Here is a 15,674-nt window from a genome sequence, read left to right as displayed (position 1 = left end):
GTCACGTACTGAATTTTGACCACAGCAGAGAATAAACTGGCCAATAATTAAGAAGCCTTTTCCCAGGGATAAACTGGGATACAGTTCAAACGTTGTGAGGTAGAGGCAGTATGAAATGGGGTAGAAGTCAGAGAAAATATCCCCTTAGCTTTGATTCCTAACACCTCTGAGATGCTTCTACCTCCGTTGGTGCCCAGATGCATCGATCTGGTTTTTCTAGACTATAGACATGACTGTGCTGATGTCAACGAAAGGTGACGCACGTGGGGATAAGAGCTGTAAACAACTTCAGGAGACTTCACTGGAAGAAAAGAAGTGTAACACACACACGCAGATGAGAGGATTGTGTGTGTGCTCTCCTGTGTGCACAGCGGTGTCTCAGTATTTAAATGAAGCGCAGAGGAGGAGCTGCCTTCAGTGGCCCCATGAAAAGGAGACTTCCCTGTCAGTCGTGATAGTAACAACAAGGTGAAGCGTTGCTTACAATCTCGGAGCATCATTTGCATTCAAAACGGTCAGATTCACCTCCTTTGCTGAGTGGATTTTTGTGTTTTCATTGAGAATTGTGATGATTAAAGAGCAAAATCTCTGTGCGTAAAAGGGACATTTTGGAAACAATGGATTGGTTTGTTTCTGGAGAGCATCGCCAAGGCGCATTAATGAAAAGTGTCACAGCTTCAGAGGAGAAAAAGGAACCTCTGCTTGGTGTGAATCTGTAAAAGAAGAGAGGAATCCCTGCAGATATGAACTCCACGGCAGCCACGGGGAGATTCCAGCCGCCCACCATCCCGGCGATCATGTTCATTTTCGGGGTGGTGGGGAATGTAATCGCTATCGTGGTTCTGAGGATTTCTCGGAAAGAACAAAAAGAGACCACTTTTTACACTCTGATATGTGGCCTGGCGGTGACGGACCTCCTGGGCACCCTGCTGGCCAGCCCCGTCACCATCGCCACCTACATGAAGGGCGCGTGGCCGGGCGGGGATTCGCTGTGCCAGTACTCCGGCTTCATCCTGCTCTTCTTCTTCTTGGTGCAGCTCAACATCGTGTTCGCGATGTCAGTGGAGAGATTCTTGGCCATCAACCACGCGTATTTCTACAACCAGTATATCAACCAGAGAGTAGCTGCGCTGACTCTTTTTGGCATTTACATCTCCAACATTGTGTTCTGCGCGATGCCCAGCATGGGGATCGGACAGGTGAAGAGGCAGAAGCCGGGGACCTGGTGCTTCATAGACTGGCAGAACAACGACACGACAGTGGAGACATTCAACCTGATGTACGCAGGTGTCAACTCAGTCATTGTTCTCGCCACAGTCATATGCAACATAATGGTGTGTGGAGCTCTGATCCTGATGCACAAGCGCTTCATCCGGCGCACGTCTTTGGGCACGGACCACAGACGCATCGCGGAGCTGAGGCGCAGGCGGAGTTTTGGACGTTTAGCTGCTGCAGAGATCCAGATGGTCATTCTGCTTATTGCTACCTCCGCTGTGGTTCTCATCTGCTCCATACCTTTAGTGGTAAGTACTGGAGTCATTCTCCAGTCACGCTTTAAACCGAGACTGTGCATGCGTAAAAGTTGCTTCAGAGAGAAAACGCGCCAAAATTCAATAAAAGTCACGAAGGAACATCTCGTTTAGATGACTGTGCGTCCAAATCACCCAAACAAGTTTGCCAAATGACACAAACAAACCTTCAAGCAGGGGCGTAGCGAGGGATTTAGGGCCCCTAGAAAGAATATTACACAGGGCCCCCCTTAACCGGCTTGGCAAGCAACAAATGTTTACAGATATCTCTGCATTTTTCTGTATTTTTGAACTATAATTTCCCCATTTATGAGCATAATTTTTACTAAATTTTCTTTCAGTATTTTGCAGTGCTGGACTGTACCATTTAAGGGATTGTATATATTGGGATATTGTATTTTAGTCTGTTTCAGTGATACTCAACCTGTGGCTCTTTTATGTCTTCATTTGAAATATTATTCCCCAGAAAACCTTAAAAAAAGGGAAACTTTGACCTCAGAAATTATCCATTGCAAGTCACACTAATCAGTTTGTTTCCCACACTTACACAGTTGGATTTAATTGTCAACATTTAAATTTGTCTGTATATTTTCATTGCCTTTATTAGCATTTTCCCCTTTTAATCATTTTTTACTGCTTTAACCCTTTACCTACTGAGTCTAAAAATGGTGATTTGGACATAATTTGTTATTATGGCTGTAAAATAGAGAGGAAATGCCCTAAGTCTGAGAGCTTTTCAACATCTGGTTAATGATTATTGCACGTTATATGGAGTTGTCAGCAGTTTAAAAGAAGAAAAACACAAATACGTATTTGTTTTTCATGGCTTTTATGAGAAGAAATTTTGTTATTGCTCATGAAGTTTTGATTTGACATTTGAAATGTGAACCTATACATGTTTAGAACAATCACCAGTCATTTCTTGAGTCTAGGGCTCTGGGTGTGCAAAGATAACTATATACATAGGCGACAATTAGTGCAAATAAAGGTGGAAAAATGCATTCTCAACATTCTCAACTAACATATTGTTATTGCACATGACAGACACGCACAAATGCCACTATCTAACGCTATTTTTTGAAAACAAAACACCACTCTCGCTCGCTTTTACTTGCTTTCTTCACTCTCCTTTCTCACTGGTCTTATGCTAAAGCTGCCATTTTCGTGGTGCTGTTCGACATTACTGTAATGTATATACCACACATCATATATTGCCAGAAAGCACAGATTCTCAGCTCTCTGTCGGCGTTGGAATTTTTTAGATTGAGCAAACTTTCGGGGAGTTACAGTGTTGAGAATCTGTGTAGCGGTCTCGCGATTCCCCTGGCGTTTCGCTATGAATGCCCACGTCATATGGTTGTGAGTACCGTAATGAACCATATATGTGCGCATGCCCACAGTGCTCAGCTTTCCAACCCCCTTCGAATTTTTCTGATCAGACAAACTTTGACAGTTACTGTAATAATACTCTGGATATATAAAACACAGCGCTGGCTCAGTAGGGAAAGGGTTAAGCCCACTTTTGTCACTTCTTTTGTCCAGTTTTTGGCTCTTTTATGCTGCTTTTTACTATTTGCAATTTTTTTCCCATTTTTGCCACTTTTCACCCATTAAAGCTGCCATTTGCCATTAAATGCCACTTTTTTCCCCCCAAATTTTTGCCACTCTTTGCTGTTTTTTGCCCACTCTCTCACCCTTGGCTGCCTTTTGCCCATTTAAGTCACTTTCCACTCATTTTTTGTCATGTTTTTGCCTCCTGTAACACATTTTTTGTCACTTCTCACCCACATTTACCACTTCCTGTCCTTTTTTGCCACATTTTCTTCCCCATTTTTGTTACTTTTCACTCAGTATTTGGCTTGTTATGCCAATTTTGCCCCTTTTCACACATTTTTGGGTGCTTTTTGACCATTTTGCCCCCTTTATTTTATTTATATTGCCACTTCAACCCACTTTTGCCACTTTCACCACTTAGATTATGGCTCTTGCAAAGGTATTTTTCAACAGTCTGGCTCTTTGGTTGAGCAGGGTTGAGCAACGCTGCTCTGTTTGACACAAATTTCAGTCTGTTGACTGATACATTTAGTCACTTTTCATTCAATAATGACACTAAATGCAAAAAGTAAATAAAATCACACTTTTATTGTGGGCCTCTCAAGGGCCCCTTCCTACTTAGGGCCCCGGTAATAAGTACCCTTTTCCCCCCTGTGCTACACCCCTGTCTTCAAGGGGGCTTAATAATCATTAAAACATGCCACTTGAACTTTATGTTCCAGTTTTGGGTGTTTGTCGTCTGATGACGCATTTCTCTGCGGCACATGGAAGACAGTGATCACTCCCTGTGTGCGTACTTTAAGCATTGGCATATCATAAAAAATAAGTACTAGAAAGGATTTGTGTCAACTCTCGTGCGTATTTTGTAAACAGTCCTTGAGAGCGGCTTCTTTTCTGCACTCGTCAGAGACCGTGAGATCCCCCCATCTGTCATGCAGACCTTCCCGCATGTACTGGGCTGCAATGATCAAATAAAAGATAAGTTCACTGGTTTGGAATCGCATCAAAAGAGCGCAGCCACTGGCAGTTTTTGGTGCAGGGATCTCATGGGAAATAAAGAAAGATTATTGCAAAACAAATCTTTAAATTTAAGCGTTTGGAAAGAAAATTATTAGCCTTCAATCTGCAAAAAGTAACTCCAAAGTTCAGTTGAAGTCAAATTGAGACGTAAGAGGTAACCTTTGAACATCGTTCCACCAACAAACAGCCTGTATAAGGAGAAGAATATGGATATTGATTTTAAAATATGTGAAACTACCCCTTAACCTCCTCCATCAATGACAAATGTCAAACACAATCAGGGCCTTTTCGACTCTCTTTGTTAAAGAATGCACATGCCTATTGATTAGACGTTGGGGAAGCCCAAAGGCGCTCTAAAGATAAATGATGGAGAATAATCTTACTGTTTTTGTTGGCTTCTCTCCATTTCTACCCTGCTGCGGTTGCACAGAAGTTAGATTGAGCCAAGCCCCTTTTAAAGACTGGAAAATAAACATTATTCTGCTCTCGTTAAATGAATGATGACATGTCTAGGCTTTTTGGAATCATCTCTGCATTTGAGAATGTTGTTGAGTGCTCCTTTATGTGAATACAGAATCACGCAGTCAAACATTTGTCTGGTTTCTCTTCCAGTTGAGGATCTTCGTGAACCAGCTGTACCTGAACCAGAAAGAAGAGCCTTTAGGGTTGAACAAAGACCTGCTGGCGATCCGCATGGCTTCTGTAAACCCCATCTTGGACCCTTGGATCTACATCCTGCTCAGAAAGACGGTCGTTCTCACGCTGATGGAGAAAATCAAATGCCTGTTCTGCAAAATGGGCGGGCGGGGACGGAGGAACGGCGGGCAGTTCTGCTGCACCGACGGACGCCTCTCCTCCTCCATCGTCTCCAGGGACTCTCCATCGCTGGTGTCACGGGAATTACCGGAAATCGTGACCACCTCGCAGACTTTCCTGTACCCATCTGAGGGAAACGGCTCTGGAAGGTTGGGGTCGTTTAGAGCAGAGGCGCAAGATTCACAGGGTCCCCAGGAGGGGGAAGAACCTCAGACGGGGCTTTTGCAGACTGATTTAGAGGACAGAAAATCAGAAAGGACGCTGGAAGAGCTGCCAGTGTGCAGCAAGGACCCGGCTTTGCATGTGACTTTTACAGACGAGACGGCAAACACACTGGAGAAATGTATATAACCGTGCATGAACTCTGAAAGCATTCATCACTGTAATAAAAATGTCTCTAGGCAGATATGGAAGCTAATGATCACACTGCAAAGACTAATGGACAAGCATCTGATGACTGAATACTCCATTCATTAAAGCATGGATATCTGTGGACTGCTAAAGTGATTTAAAGACCACTTTAATGTGTTAATCCTCTGCAATCACACATCTGTAAATTGTCATACAATCAAGACTTTACTAACTACTCAGAACAATACGATGCTGCAGAGGAGCCTTATTGTTGCACTTTCTAAAACCACTGCTAGATTGTCTGTATTGTTTCCTTTGTAGCACTTTGACAGCTGCACACTGACTGTAAAGAATTCATGTTAAAATGTGAACCATAACGTTAATTTATTCTCTTATTCTTCTCTGTGAGAAGGTCCACACTGGTCTGGAGCCATGCTGAATCGGTACGTGATGAAATGTTCAGAATGTTGTTGTTCTTCGCGTGTTTGTTTCGGGTACATAGAAACATTTGCAAATAATTAGGTCAAGTTGGCTGACGGGGCAGCTCTGACATCAAAGCTAGGAGCATGCCACCCCCTGCATTTCAAAATAAAAGGCAGCTATACTCCGGCTTTTCCAGCGTACGGACAAAGCAGGATGTTAAAGGATCTCCCAGAGGGTAATGTGTTCATCTGCTAGTTTCGGGTCATTACTTTTAAAGACATTCTCTTAATGTACTCTCATCTAATCATACGTCAGCGCTTATAGGGAGAATTAAATGAGCTCAGTGAGGTTTAACTGAGGCCTTGCCTTTTGTTTGAACAGATCATTTCCTGGTGTTAAACTCCATTCATACTGTAGTTGCTATGTAACTTGATATGAACGTAATATGCTAATGTGTTTTTTGTTGGAGCAAAAATCGGTGTCAAATTTACCAGAAAAAGTGTGCACTTTTGTGAGTGCTGTACCAAATTCATGACAAAACTTAAAATAAAAGATTGTGAATATTCATCTAAAAATGCAACTGTGTGTCATTTTTATGCAAAAAGAAACAGATAAATGCAAAAGTGTTAAATAAGTATGCATTAAAATGATGTATTTGATATTAAGCTTAGGATAAATTTTTTGTCATTTTGCAGCCTGATAACCTGACACGCCAGATGGATTTGTTTCATACATCCCACTGGAAAACCTTCAATACTAAGGGTTTGGAAAGAGCAGAGCCTTTGAAAAAAACTTGGAGGGTGACTGGATGAACATTCTGTCACGTCTTTATGGGCCAATCTGAGCAACAAATTTTCATCAAGTTCTGATAAAGCTGGAGCTTTAGCAGCGCCCACGCTAGAGAGGTTTTTTTAATTCGATATGAAACTAATACTTTTTGATGTAATTTCATCGATACTAATACTGATACCAATACTTTTGAAGAAAGACTAAAATATTGGACACAAACTTTCAAAAGTTACACATTTCAGGCAGTTAAAAAGGCGTATGCAGGTCATTCTGAAATTCATTTAGGGAGAAACTTCAGTTAAATCAAAATGTTTTAGCAGGTAAAAAAAAAAAAAAACTATAATCATACCACAGACTTTTATATAGAAAATATCCACAACATAACCAATTTCTTTTCTTTTTCAAAATTTACATAGAAGGGCTATATTAACCATCTATACCCACTAATTTGAAACAAAAATGTTAGAAATGCAAGTCAGTGTTTTTTTAATGTCTTCTTACAATTTTGACATTTACTAAGGGACCACAGTGAGTGAGAAAGACAGCCAGGTTCACATCACAGACTATAAAATGACTTCATATGAGAGCGAGTGGAGTTGCTGAAATCTGTTACTCATTAATGATTGGTCCTCAAAGTCCCATGGTACGGCAGGATCAACATGTCTGATTGGTCCTTAAAGCCATGTGACACGGACGAGCAGGTAAGGCATGTTTGATTGGTCTCCAAATTCACGTGACACGGACTGGCAGTAAAGCCAAAACAGTCTGGAAGAGAGAGAGGCAGGGAGGCAGGGAGGCATTCGGCGGAGAAGCGGTGGTGAGACGTATTTTATAGTACTCATTTGGTATCGATACTTTGCTAAAGGGATCGATACCTAAAGAGTACTTGGTGAATATTGATATAGCAATACTTTAGTATCAATACTCCCACCACTAGTCCACGCTAATCTCTTCCGCCATAATTGCACCAGCCTCTTGTTGCTGCTTGCTTATGTCAGGACTCTGCCGCGCCTGAAAGTACTGCCCCTTGACGCTGATTGGTCCTGTCACTTTCTAACCACACCCAAACGGTTCAGATGGGAGCTTTGCAAGACGGATTCACCAATGAGAAACACGGAAACGGGCATATCCATCTGCTTTGCAATGTTAGCAGCCTGATGCCACAGTTGAAAAGAAAAAAAAATGTTATTCTCATATATTTTCTCTCATCTACACCTAGAACCCCATCATGACAAAGTAAAAATAGAATTTTAGAATTTTGTGCAAATTAAAAGAAAGTAAAGAAGTAAAACTGAGAAGAATTTGCAACAACACTTGAACTTGAACCCCCTTCCAACAAAAGTCAGCAAAGGCCAGATCATCTGATGGCTCTAAAGCAGTGGTTCTCAAACTGGGGTCCACGAGCCAAAGCTTGGGGGTCCGCAAAATAATTCAAAATAAATTATTAAAGTAATGCCATGTGATTAAAAAAGCAAATAAATATATATAGGGACCACAGCACCATAAAACAACCACACTAAACCAGTGACTCCTGCATAAGTCAGCTTTGGGCCAATAAAAACTCAGATATAATTGTGACATATTATGTAAATCTATCACTCGTTATGCATCAGTCACTTTGCTCAGGATGCATTTGGTGTGCAGGTCCAGCTAGCAACAATGGATAAATATTTAAGCACGTCCACTTCATCAGGTAATAAACAGGCTAAACTGAAAAAATATGATGCAAATATGATGATAACAAAGCATGCAGAGTTAAAGGACAAAAGAACAAACATTTTTTTCCAACAAAAGGGCAATGAAATTGGCAATTAACATGTTTAATCAGTGTGAGGATTATGTGGGGGTCCTGCAAAATGTTTTGCCCTGTAAGCAGTCCCTAGCCCCAAAAAGTTTGAGAACCCCTGCTCTAAAGATGATCTTCCTGTTTAACTTCATAATGTTTTTCAGCTTCTTCTATGCAATGGTGGAGTCTGTTCTCCTGTATGGCAGCGAGTGCTGGACCCTGAAACCTACCCTGCAGAAGTCTCTAGACGGGTGTTACACCAGGATGTTACGTGCAGTACTTAACATCAGCAGGAGTGAACATGTTACCAGAGGAATCTGTATAAAGTAACACCAAGGGTGAGGGAGAAAATAGCTGCCAGGAGGATGAGACTAGCAGGACACTGTCAAAGACATCGGGAACTGCCAGCCAGCAAATTGGTGCTATGGGAACCAATACACGGGTGCCGGTGATGAGGCCGTCCCACAATAACATACGTGGAAGTACTCAAGAAAGACATATGAGCGCAAAGTACTGACGAGCTGGCTAGATGTATGGAGAACCAAGATGACTGGAAGCGAAGATGGAGGGCTCGTCTGAGGACGACCTAGTGGTAGTAGTAGTAGTAGTAGTATGTTTTTCATTTGAAATGGATGGTCTTCCTGTCACGCCACCCTATGACATCACATCAAATGGTTCCCTGTTGGGTGCTGCCGTCTGCCATTATATTGCTTCAGCATGCAATAAAGGACAAAACCTTTGTGAACTCAAACAGTCTTGTCTAATACCAAGGTAGATGTTCAAAATGTTTAACTTGAATTTAAAGAACTTAATTCAATTGCTTGTTAGCAACTGAAGCAGTTTTTTAAAGTTGTTCCAAAGTTTTTTGGCCTATAGCGAGAGAAAATATATAAACTCAGGTCAAACTAATGAAATCTGTCTTGGGCTAAGTTGATTGCCTTTAAAGGGATACTTAAACATTTTAGTAAATTTGCCCATTGCCATAATCCCTATAGTCTTACTAATAGGTTTGTTACCTTTAGTTGTGTATTTTTAGATCGGCGCTGCTGAGTTAGGAGCTACTCAGCTAACGCTATGGAGTCTTGCGGTATTCTGGCTTTCCCTCATCAAACTCATCAAATACACAATCCAGCAACTCCAAAACGCTCTCGTGGACAAGTTGTCACCTGCACATTCACCACGCTATGAAATAAACATGGAACGATACGAGACGGAGATGTTTTAAAGCTAAATGCAAAGCTGGAACCACATTCCAGACATGGCTGCTGCACTGTGTCACTCCGCCCAGTGGTTTACTCAAGAAATAGTTCTGAGTATTTGCTTCATGTGTCGTAATGTTACATAATTATACATTGTTGTTTTATAGCGTGGTGAATGTGCAGGTCACAACTTGTCCACGAGAGCGTTTTGGAGTTGTTGGATTGTGTATTTGATGAGTTTGATGAGGGAAAGCTGGAATACCATAAGACACCATAGCATTAGCTGAGCAGCTCCTAACTCGGCAGCGTTGATCTAAAAATAGCTTGCACCGACAACTAAAGGTAACAAACCTATTAGTAAGACCATGGGGATTATGGCAATGGGCGAATTTGCCAAAATGTTTAAGTATCCCTTTAACAGTATTGGAGAGGGGCTGCACAGTAGCACAGTTGTGAGCGCTGCTTCCTCACTCTTTCTCCCACCACCAAAGGGGGGATCAGCTCCAGCTCCAAACGACAGGGATAAGAGGTGTAGAAAATAAATGGATGGAGAAGTGAAGTGTTTTAGGTGGTTTATTCCAAAGCAGAAACTTAACTCAGTATATGATCTTTATGGTAACTCAAAGTTCAATTTTATGTCAATGTTAACTTTTCGATTTAATGAGATTAAATCAATCTTTTTTTTTGTTTGTTTGAGCAAAACAAAAAATATTATCCATAACCAATTAGAGTGATTTTTTTTATCCGATGTAACTTTTTTCAGTGTGCCTGCAGAGCTCAGATACAGGACTGTTGATGGGCACAGATCTGCAGAAGGCTACAAAAAAGCTCTTTTGCACTGAAGCCTCCATAATTTTTCTAATGGAATAAGTTTGGCACAACCAGGACTCTCCGTTGAGCTGGTCACCCAGCCAAACTGGAAAAGAACCTCTCTTCAGTGCACGACACGTGAAAGCCTGATTGCAGTTTGCAAAACAACTCCATCTGAAAGCCAAGCAGACTTTTATGTGTTTTGCACAGAGGAGAGGTTTGGACTCAGTGTGGCTTCTGCCTAGCCTCTCTGCCATAAAGCCCAGATCAGTGGAGGGCCGCAGTGATGGCTTTCGTCCTGGAACTTTGTCCCATCAGGTTCTTGGTCTCCTCTCTTACTGAGGTCCTTCTTGGGAGAGTCCTGGTTGTGCCCATCATCTCTTACTGAGGTCCTTCTTGGGAGAGTCCTGGTTGTGCCCATCATCTTCTATTTGGCCACTCTCTGGAGGTTTGTTATCACAACAAACGTGCAGAATGTGCAGGAACTTGAGTCTCTGTTTCATCTGAACACAGTCTCCATAAATCTTTGCCGTATGTGCATTATTATCAGCCATATTTGAGCGTTTTTTCCCTTGTAGATGAAGAGTTATGCATATACAAGTGCTGCAAACTCTTTAATGCATCTCTGTGGAAACCAGATATGGGTTCAGATAAAGCTTTACACATCCTGGCTGACATCAGTATCAGTTCCATTTAGCATTGTTCCTCTTTCTCCCCTCTGATTGATAAAACATATCCCTCTGAACCAAAAGTCAGTGAAGTGACAGGCCCACTCACCCTCAGATGCTCTCTTCACCCTTGAAAACGTCCAAATCCAACATGGCTGCTGTCCAGAGCCTTCCGGGATCACTCCAGCCATCCTCTGGGAACTTTATACCATCATAGTGAGCGCTGACCTCTGACTGAAGAATCTGTTAAAGCTGCAAAATCTCTCAGGAGGCAGGAAACAGTGATTGACATAACAGTTTTATAGGGCTTAAACAGAGGAGGAAAGGAAAAATGATTGGAAACATCTTTTCTGACCTCATCATTTAACACCAGTAAACCAGAGCAGCAAATGCAGCATTTAACCCCAGTATGAGAGTCTGTGAAAACAGTCAGCTACTAAAAGATGTCATTCAAAGAGCAGTAAGTGTTTGGGATGGAGCACAGGAATGTAGGAAGGAGGGATGGGGAATTCCAGGAAATGTAGGATATTTAAGCAGCATAGCATTAAAGGGAGTGTTGCTGAATATCAGCACAGCTGGGATTAAAGGAGCAACATGAAGATAATCTAAAGATGCTGAGGATAACATCATAATCCCAGGTGTGATACTGATTTCATAAAACAGTTCTACATTCATCCTAAAATAACAAAAAGTTACCGCTGATTTTTAGTTTTTAGTTGGTTTAAAATTTGTTTTTACTCAACCAATAAAAATCTAGCTCATAAAGCTGACTGGGACCAGACCATCAGCTTTCCTTCTGTATGTCTACAGATTTAAGCAGGCAAGCTTCTGTCTTTCTTGTTAAGAATGTTTTTATGTTTGCAGTTCATTTAATCATAGCTCTGATGAAATAGCTCTAATCCAGTCAAACTGCTCAGTCTAAACTTTATGTATAAAAATAAGAACAGCTTGTATGGTCTTATCATTCACATAATCTAAAGATAGAATAGCTTTCACAATGAAGATAATAATTAATCAATCAATCAATCAATGAATCATTGTTTGTATAGCACCAACTTATAATTGAGGGCATCTCAAGTCACTTAACAAAGAGAGAGGGCCAGACTAACCTGACACGCCAGATGGATGTGTTTCACGCATCCATCTGGGAAAGCTTCAATAAGAAATGTTTGAGAAAAGGCAAAGGCTTTGAAAAAAACTCGGAGTGTGATTGGGTGAAATAATCACATTTTTATTATTATTAATTTTATTATTGTTGTCATTATTGTCATCATCATCAGAAATAATAATAATTATAACAATAATAATAATAAAAATATGAATTATTATTATCATTATTATTAATGTCATCATCATCATAAACAATAATAATAATAATAATAATAATAATAATAATAATAATATTGTCATCATCATCATAAATTAAAAATAATAATATAAAAATAATAACATTATTATTTTTTATTATTATTGTCATCATGATCATCTTAAACAACAATAATAACAGTTATAATGATAATAGTTATAACAATAATAATAATTATTATATTATATTATCATTATTATTATCAACATCATCATCATAAATAATAATATTTTTGATAAAAATAATAATAATAATATAAAAGTATTGTTAAAAATAATATTAGTATCCCAGAAATATAATTTCTGTAATTTGATAGTAATGATAGTTACTATAATAATAGAAATGAGAATAACAATAACAGTGATACTTGTAAAAATGACATTATTTATCGTAATTATAACAGTTGTAAAAATAATAATACCAATGGATATGAATTACAAAATATTATTTAAAAAAAATAGATTTAGTAGTTGGATTCAGGTGGGTCCATAGCAGCAGGTTGTCCCTGTTTAAGATCCAGATGAATCTATGCTGGTCAGGGTCAGGAAGAACCCACAGAGACAGAACTAGAACCTAAAGACTGACAGCCTGTAATATTCAGTAATATCATATAAATGCATACAGAGATAGAGAGAGAGGAGGAGAAGCTCAGTGTGCCATGACCCCCTCAGCAGTATAAGCCTATAGCAGACTAACTAAGGACTGGTCCAGGTCTGAGCCAGTCCTGACTATCAGCTTTATCAAAGAGGATCGTTTTAGGCCTACTCTTAAAGGTTGAGACTGCCTCTTGGACCCCAACAGTTCGATGACTCCAAAGTAGAGGGCCCTGATAACTGAAGGATCTGGGAGCACAAGGATCCCTGAAGAGGAATTTTAAAATCTTTTCTAGATTTTACAGGGAGCAGAACATGAAAAGTAAACCACATTACCCGGCACATATTGTCTTCATTCCTGTATGTGTTCATGTATTTGATTGTTAATGCCCCTCATTAAACCGTGTTAACAAAGAGACAGCAGCTGCTCTATTCATACAAACGTGTGTTTAACCTGACATCAGTTGGCACGTCTGCACAGGCGACCTCCATCTTTCTTACATAACGCTTATGATCAGCAGCTGCTGCTGCTGCAGTGACTTGGGTGTGTCACCAGTAACGGCACACCGCCCTGTGTAATCATTTTCTTTTTGTTTTAAATATTTGTTTTTGATGAGGATCAATTTGTAGACACCTGTTCTCTTTGTTTTTAACGCTGACCAAATGTTCGCTTCAGTGCTGCTCCACTGTAAACAGTCAGATTTCTTAAAGTGTTCCAATCCGTTCATCTGGTTTACAAAGAAGTTTGGTATCTTCAGTCTTCTTACTCCATCTTCTTAAAAAGATGGAGTTTAAACTAAATTGACACCATGACCTCCAGTAGTGCTGACTAACCACAGAAAAATACAGTGAATGTTCAGATCTCTGTAACTGACTCAGAAGCTGCACAGTCAGGGGAGTTCAGATCTGGATTTGGTAGAAACTCAATTATTTCTATCTTTATGCTGACCCACAAAACCAAGAGCACTTAATGTGTGTGAAGTGAGTAAGAAATGACTGAACACTGTTAAAAAGCTACATAATAATTCCTCTGACAGAGGAACTTCCTGGTTCTACAGAAATTGAGACATATGAGAAATGAGAATACTAGGGACACACAATGTTACCACTAATGGCATCAAACACACAAACTGAAGCATTTTAAAGATTTCATTTATCTTTATTTTCAAAGCTCTTTTCTAGAGTTAAATGTGAGAAATAAACAGACTGAAAATCTTACTGATGCTGTCATCTAACCCAGTGGGTCTCAGCGTGGGGGTCAGGATCCTCTTGGTGGTCGTGGCACTGAAAGGGGGTCTCCAGATTCCCTCCAAAACCACTTTTGCCACTTTACACCGATTTAGCCAAATTCTAACCAGTTTTCATCACTTTTCACCACAAATTTTTCCAATTCTGACACTTTTTTGCCACTTAAACCCATTTTTGTGAATTTAAAACCCTTTTCACCATTTTTTCTGCTTTTTTTTGCCACTGCATAACCCATTCTTGCCACTTTCCCCCTCTTGTTGCATCTGTTGACCCATTATTGCCACTATTAACCAATTTTTAAGCCCATTTTAGCCACATTTCACTATTTGTTATGCCAATTTCTGCCTCAGTACCCATTTTTTGCCAGTTTTAAATAATTTTTTAGTCCATTTCACCAAATTTTCCATCCATTGTTGCCTTTTTTACCATATACTTTTTTGCTTATTTTTTGCCACTTGGTAATAATAACAATAATACAGTTCATTCATAAAGTGCTTTTCATAAAACTCAGACACAGTACAGCGCAGAAAAACTACACAGATGCCTATAAATGAACATTAAAATTAGATAGAGCCAAGAAAAACAGACATACAAACTGACAGAGCCTCAGACTCACAAAATATAAGCCTGTCTAAAAAAGTGAGTTTTCAGCAGTGATTTAAATGTTACTAAGTCCGTGCAGTCTGTGCACTTTTATCTAATTGTACCTCTTTCAACCCATTTATGCCCCATTTTAAACCCTTTCCACCACTTTTTTTTCTGCCTGTTTTTGCCACTTCTAAACCAATTCTTGAAACTTCCTGCCAATTGTTGCCTCTGTTTATCCATTATTGCCACTATTAACCACTTTCTACCACCATTTTGCACATTTTAGCCACCTTTCACTATTTGTTATTCCTATTTCTGCCAACTTCAGCCTATTTTTCAGCCTCTGTTTACCCATTTGTCACCAGTTTAAAACAATTTTTCATCCCATTTTACCAAATTTTACACCCATCTCAGCCACATTTTAGCCATTTTAACTGACTTTAATTCTGTTTTAAGAAAGGGGGATTTACAATTTAAAAAGACTTTTTACTACGGCACAAAAGAATAAAAACTATATTTGTAAATTATTCAGCTTAAATACAAAATATGGATATCACAGCTTAAATTTACAGTTGACTTTAATTTTTTGGCCCACACGGGCCCCCAGGCTGGCTGGGCCCCCTTTACCCCCCTTTATCCCCCTTATGGACGGCTTTGTCTGCACATGACTATTCCAGAACGTGCATGTCTGTTCAACCACCCTCAGGTACAGTGGGGTCCCAGGTCTCTGGCACCTTTATTTTTGGTGCTGAAAAGTTTGAGAACCCCTGATCTAACCTAGAAAAGTAAGCCAGACCATCAGAGAAAAGATGAATGTCTTCTTTGAACAGCCTTCCCTGCTGAAGATAGGCGTCAGAAAAGGCAGTCAAAAGCAGGATGATGAAATTTTTTCATGCCAAATCAACACTGTGAGTTTCACGTTAGACATTAGAAT

The 15,674-nt window shown here is 40.0% G+C and overlaps 1 protein-coding gene across 1 annotated transcript; it reads left to right on the top strand.

Moving 5' to 3' along the window:
- The first annotated feature begins 431 nt into the window (after window positions 1-431).
- Window positions 432-6,226, top strand: ptger4b (prostaglandin E receptor 4 (subtype EP4) b). The gene is made up of 2 exons (XM_041811728.1): window positions 432-1,523; window positions 4,716-6,226. Exons 1-2 carry the CDS (start codon window positions 744-746, stop codon window positions 5,268-5,270), a joined length of 1,335 nt encoding a protein of 444 aa, XP_041667662.1. The 5' UTR covers window positions 432-743; the 3' UTR covers window positions 5,271-6,226.
- The last annotated feature ends 9,448 nt before the right edge of the window (window positions 6,227-15,674 follow it).

This window comes from Cheilinus undulatus, linkage group 17, assembly GCF_018320785.1.
Source record: "Cheilinus undulatus linkage group 17, ASM1832078v1, whole genome shotgun sequence".
NCBI classification, from domain to species: domain Eukaryota; kingdom Metazoa; phylum Chordata; class Actinopteri; order Labriformes; family Labridae; genus Cheilinus; species Cheilinus undulatus.
This window is presented reverse-complemented; position numbering and strand designations above follow the sequence as displayed.

Coding starts and splice junctions, on each gene's coding strand:
- ptger4b (XM_041811728.1), top strand. CDS start 744: ATGAACTCCACGGCAGCCACGGGGAGATTCCAGCCGCCCACCATCCCG. Junction 1,524..4,715: donor TCTGCTCCATACCTTTAGTG/GTAAGTACTGGA, acceptor TTTCTCTTCCAG/TTGAGGATCTTCGTGAACCA.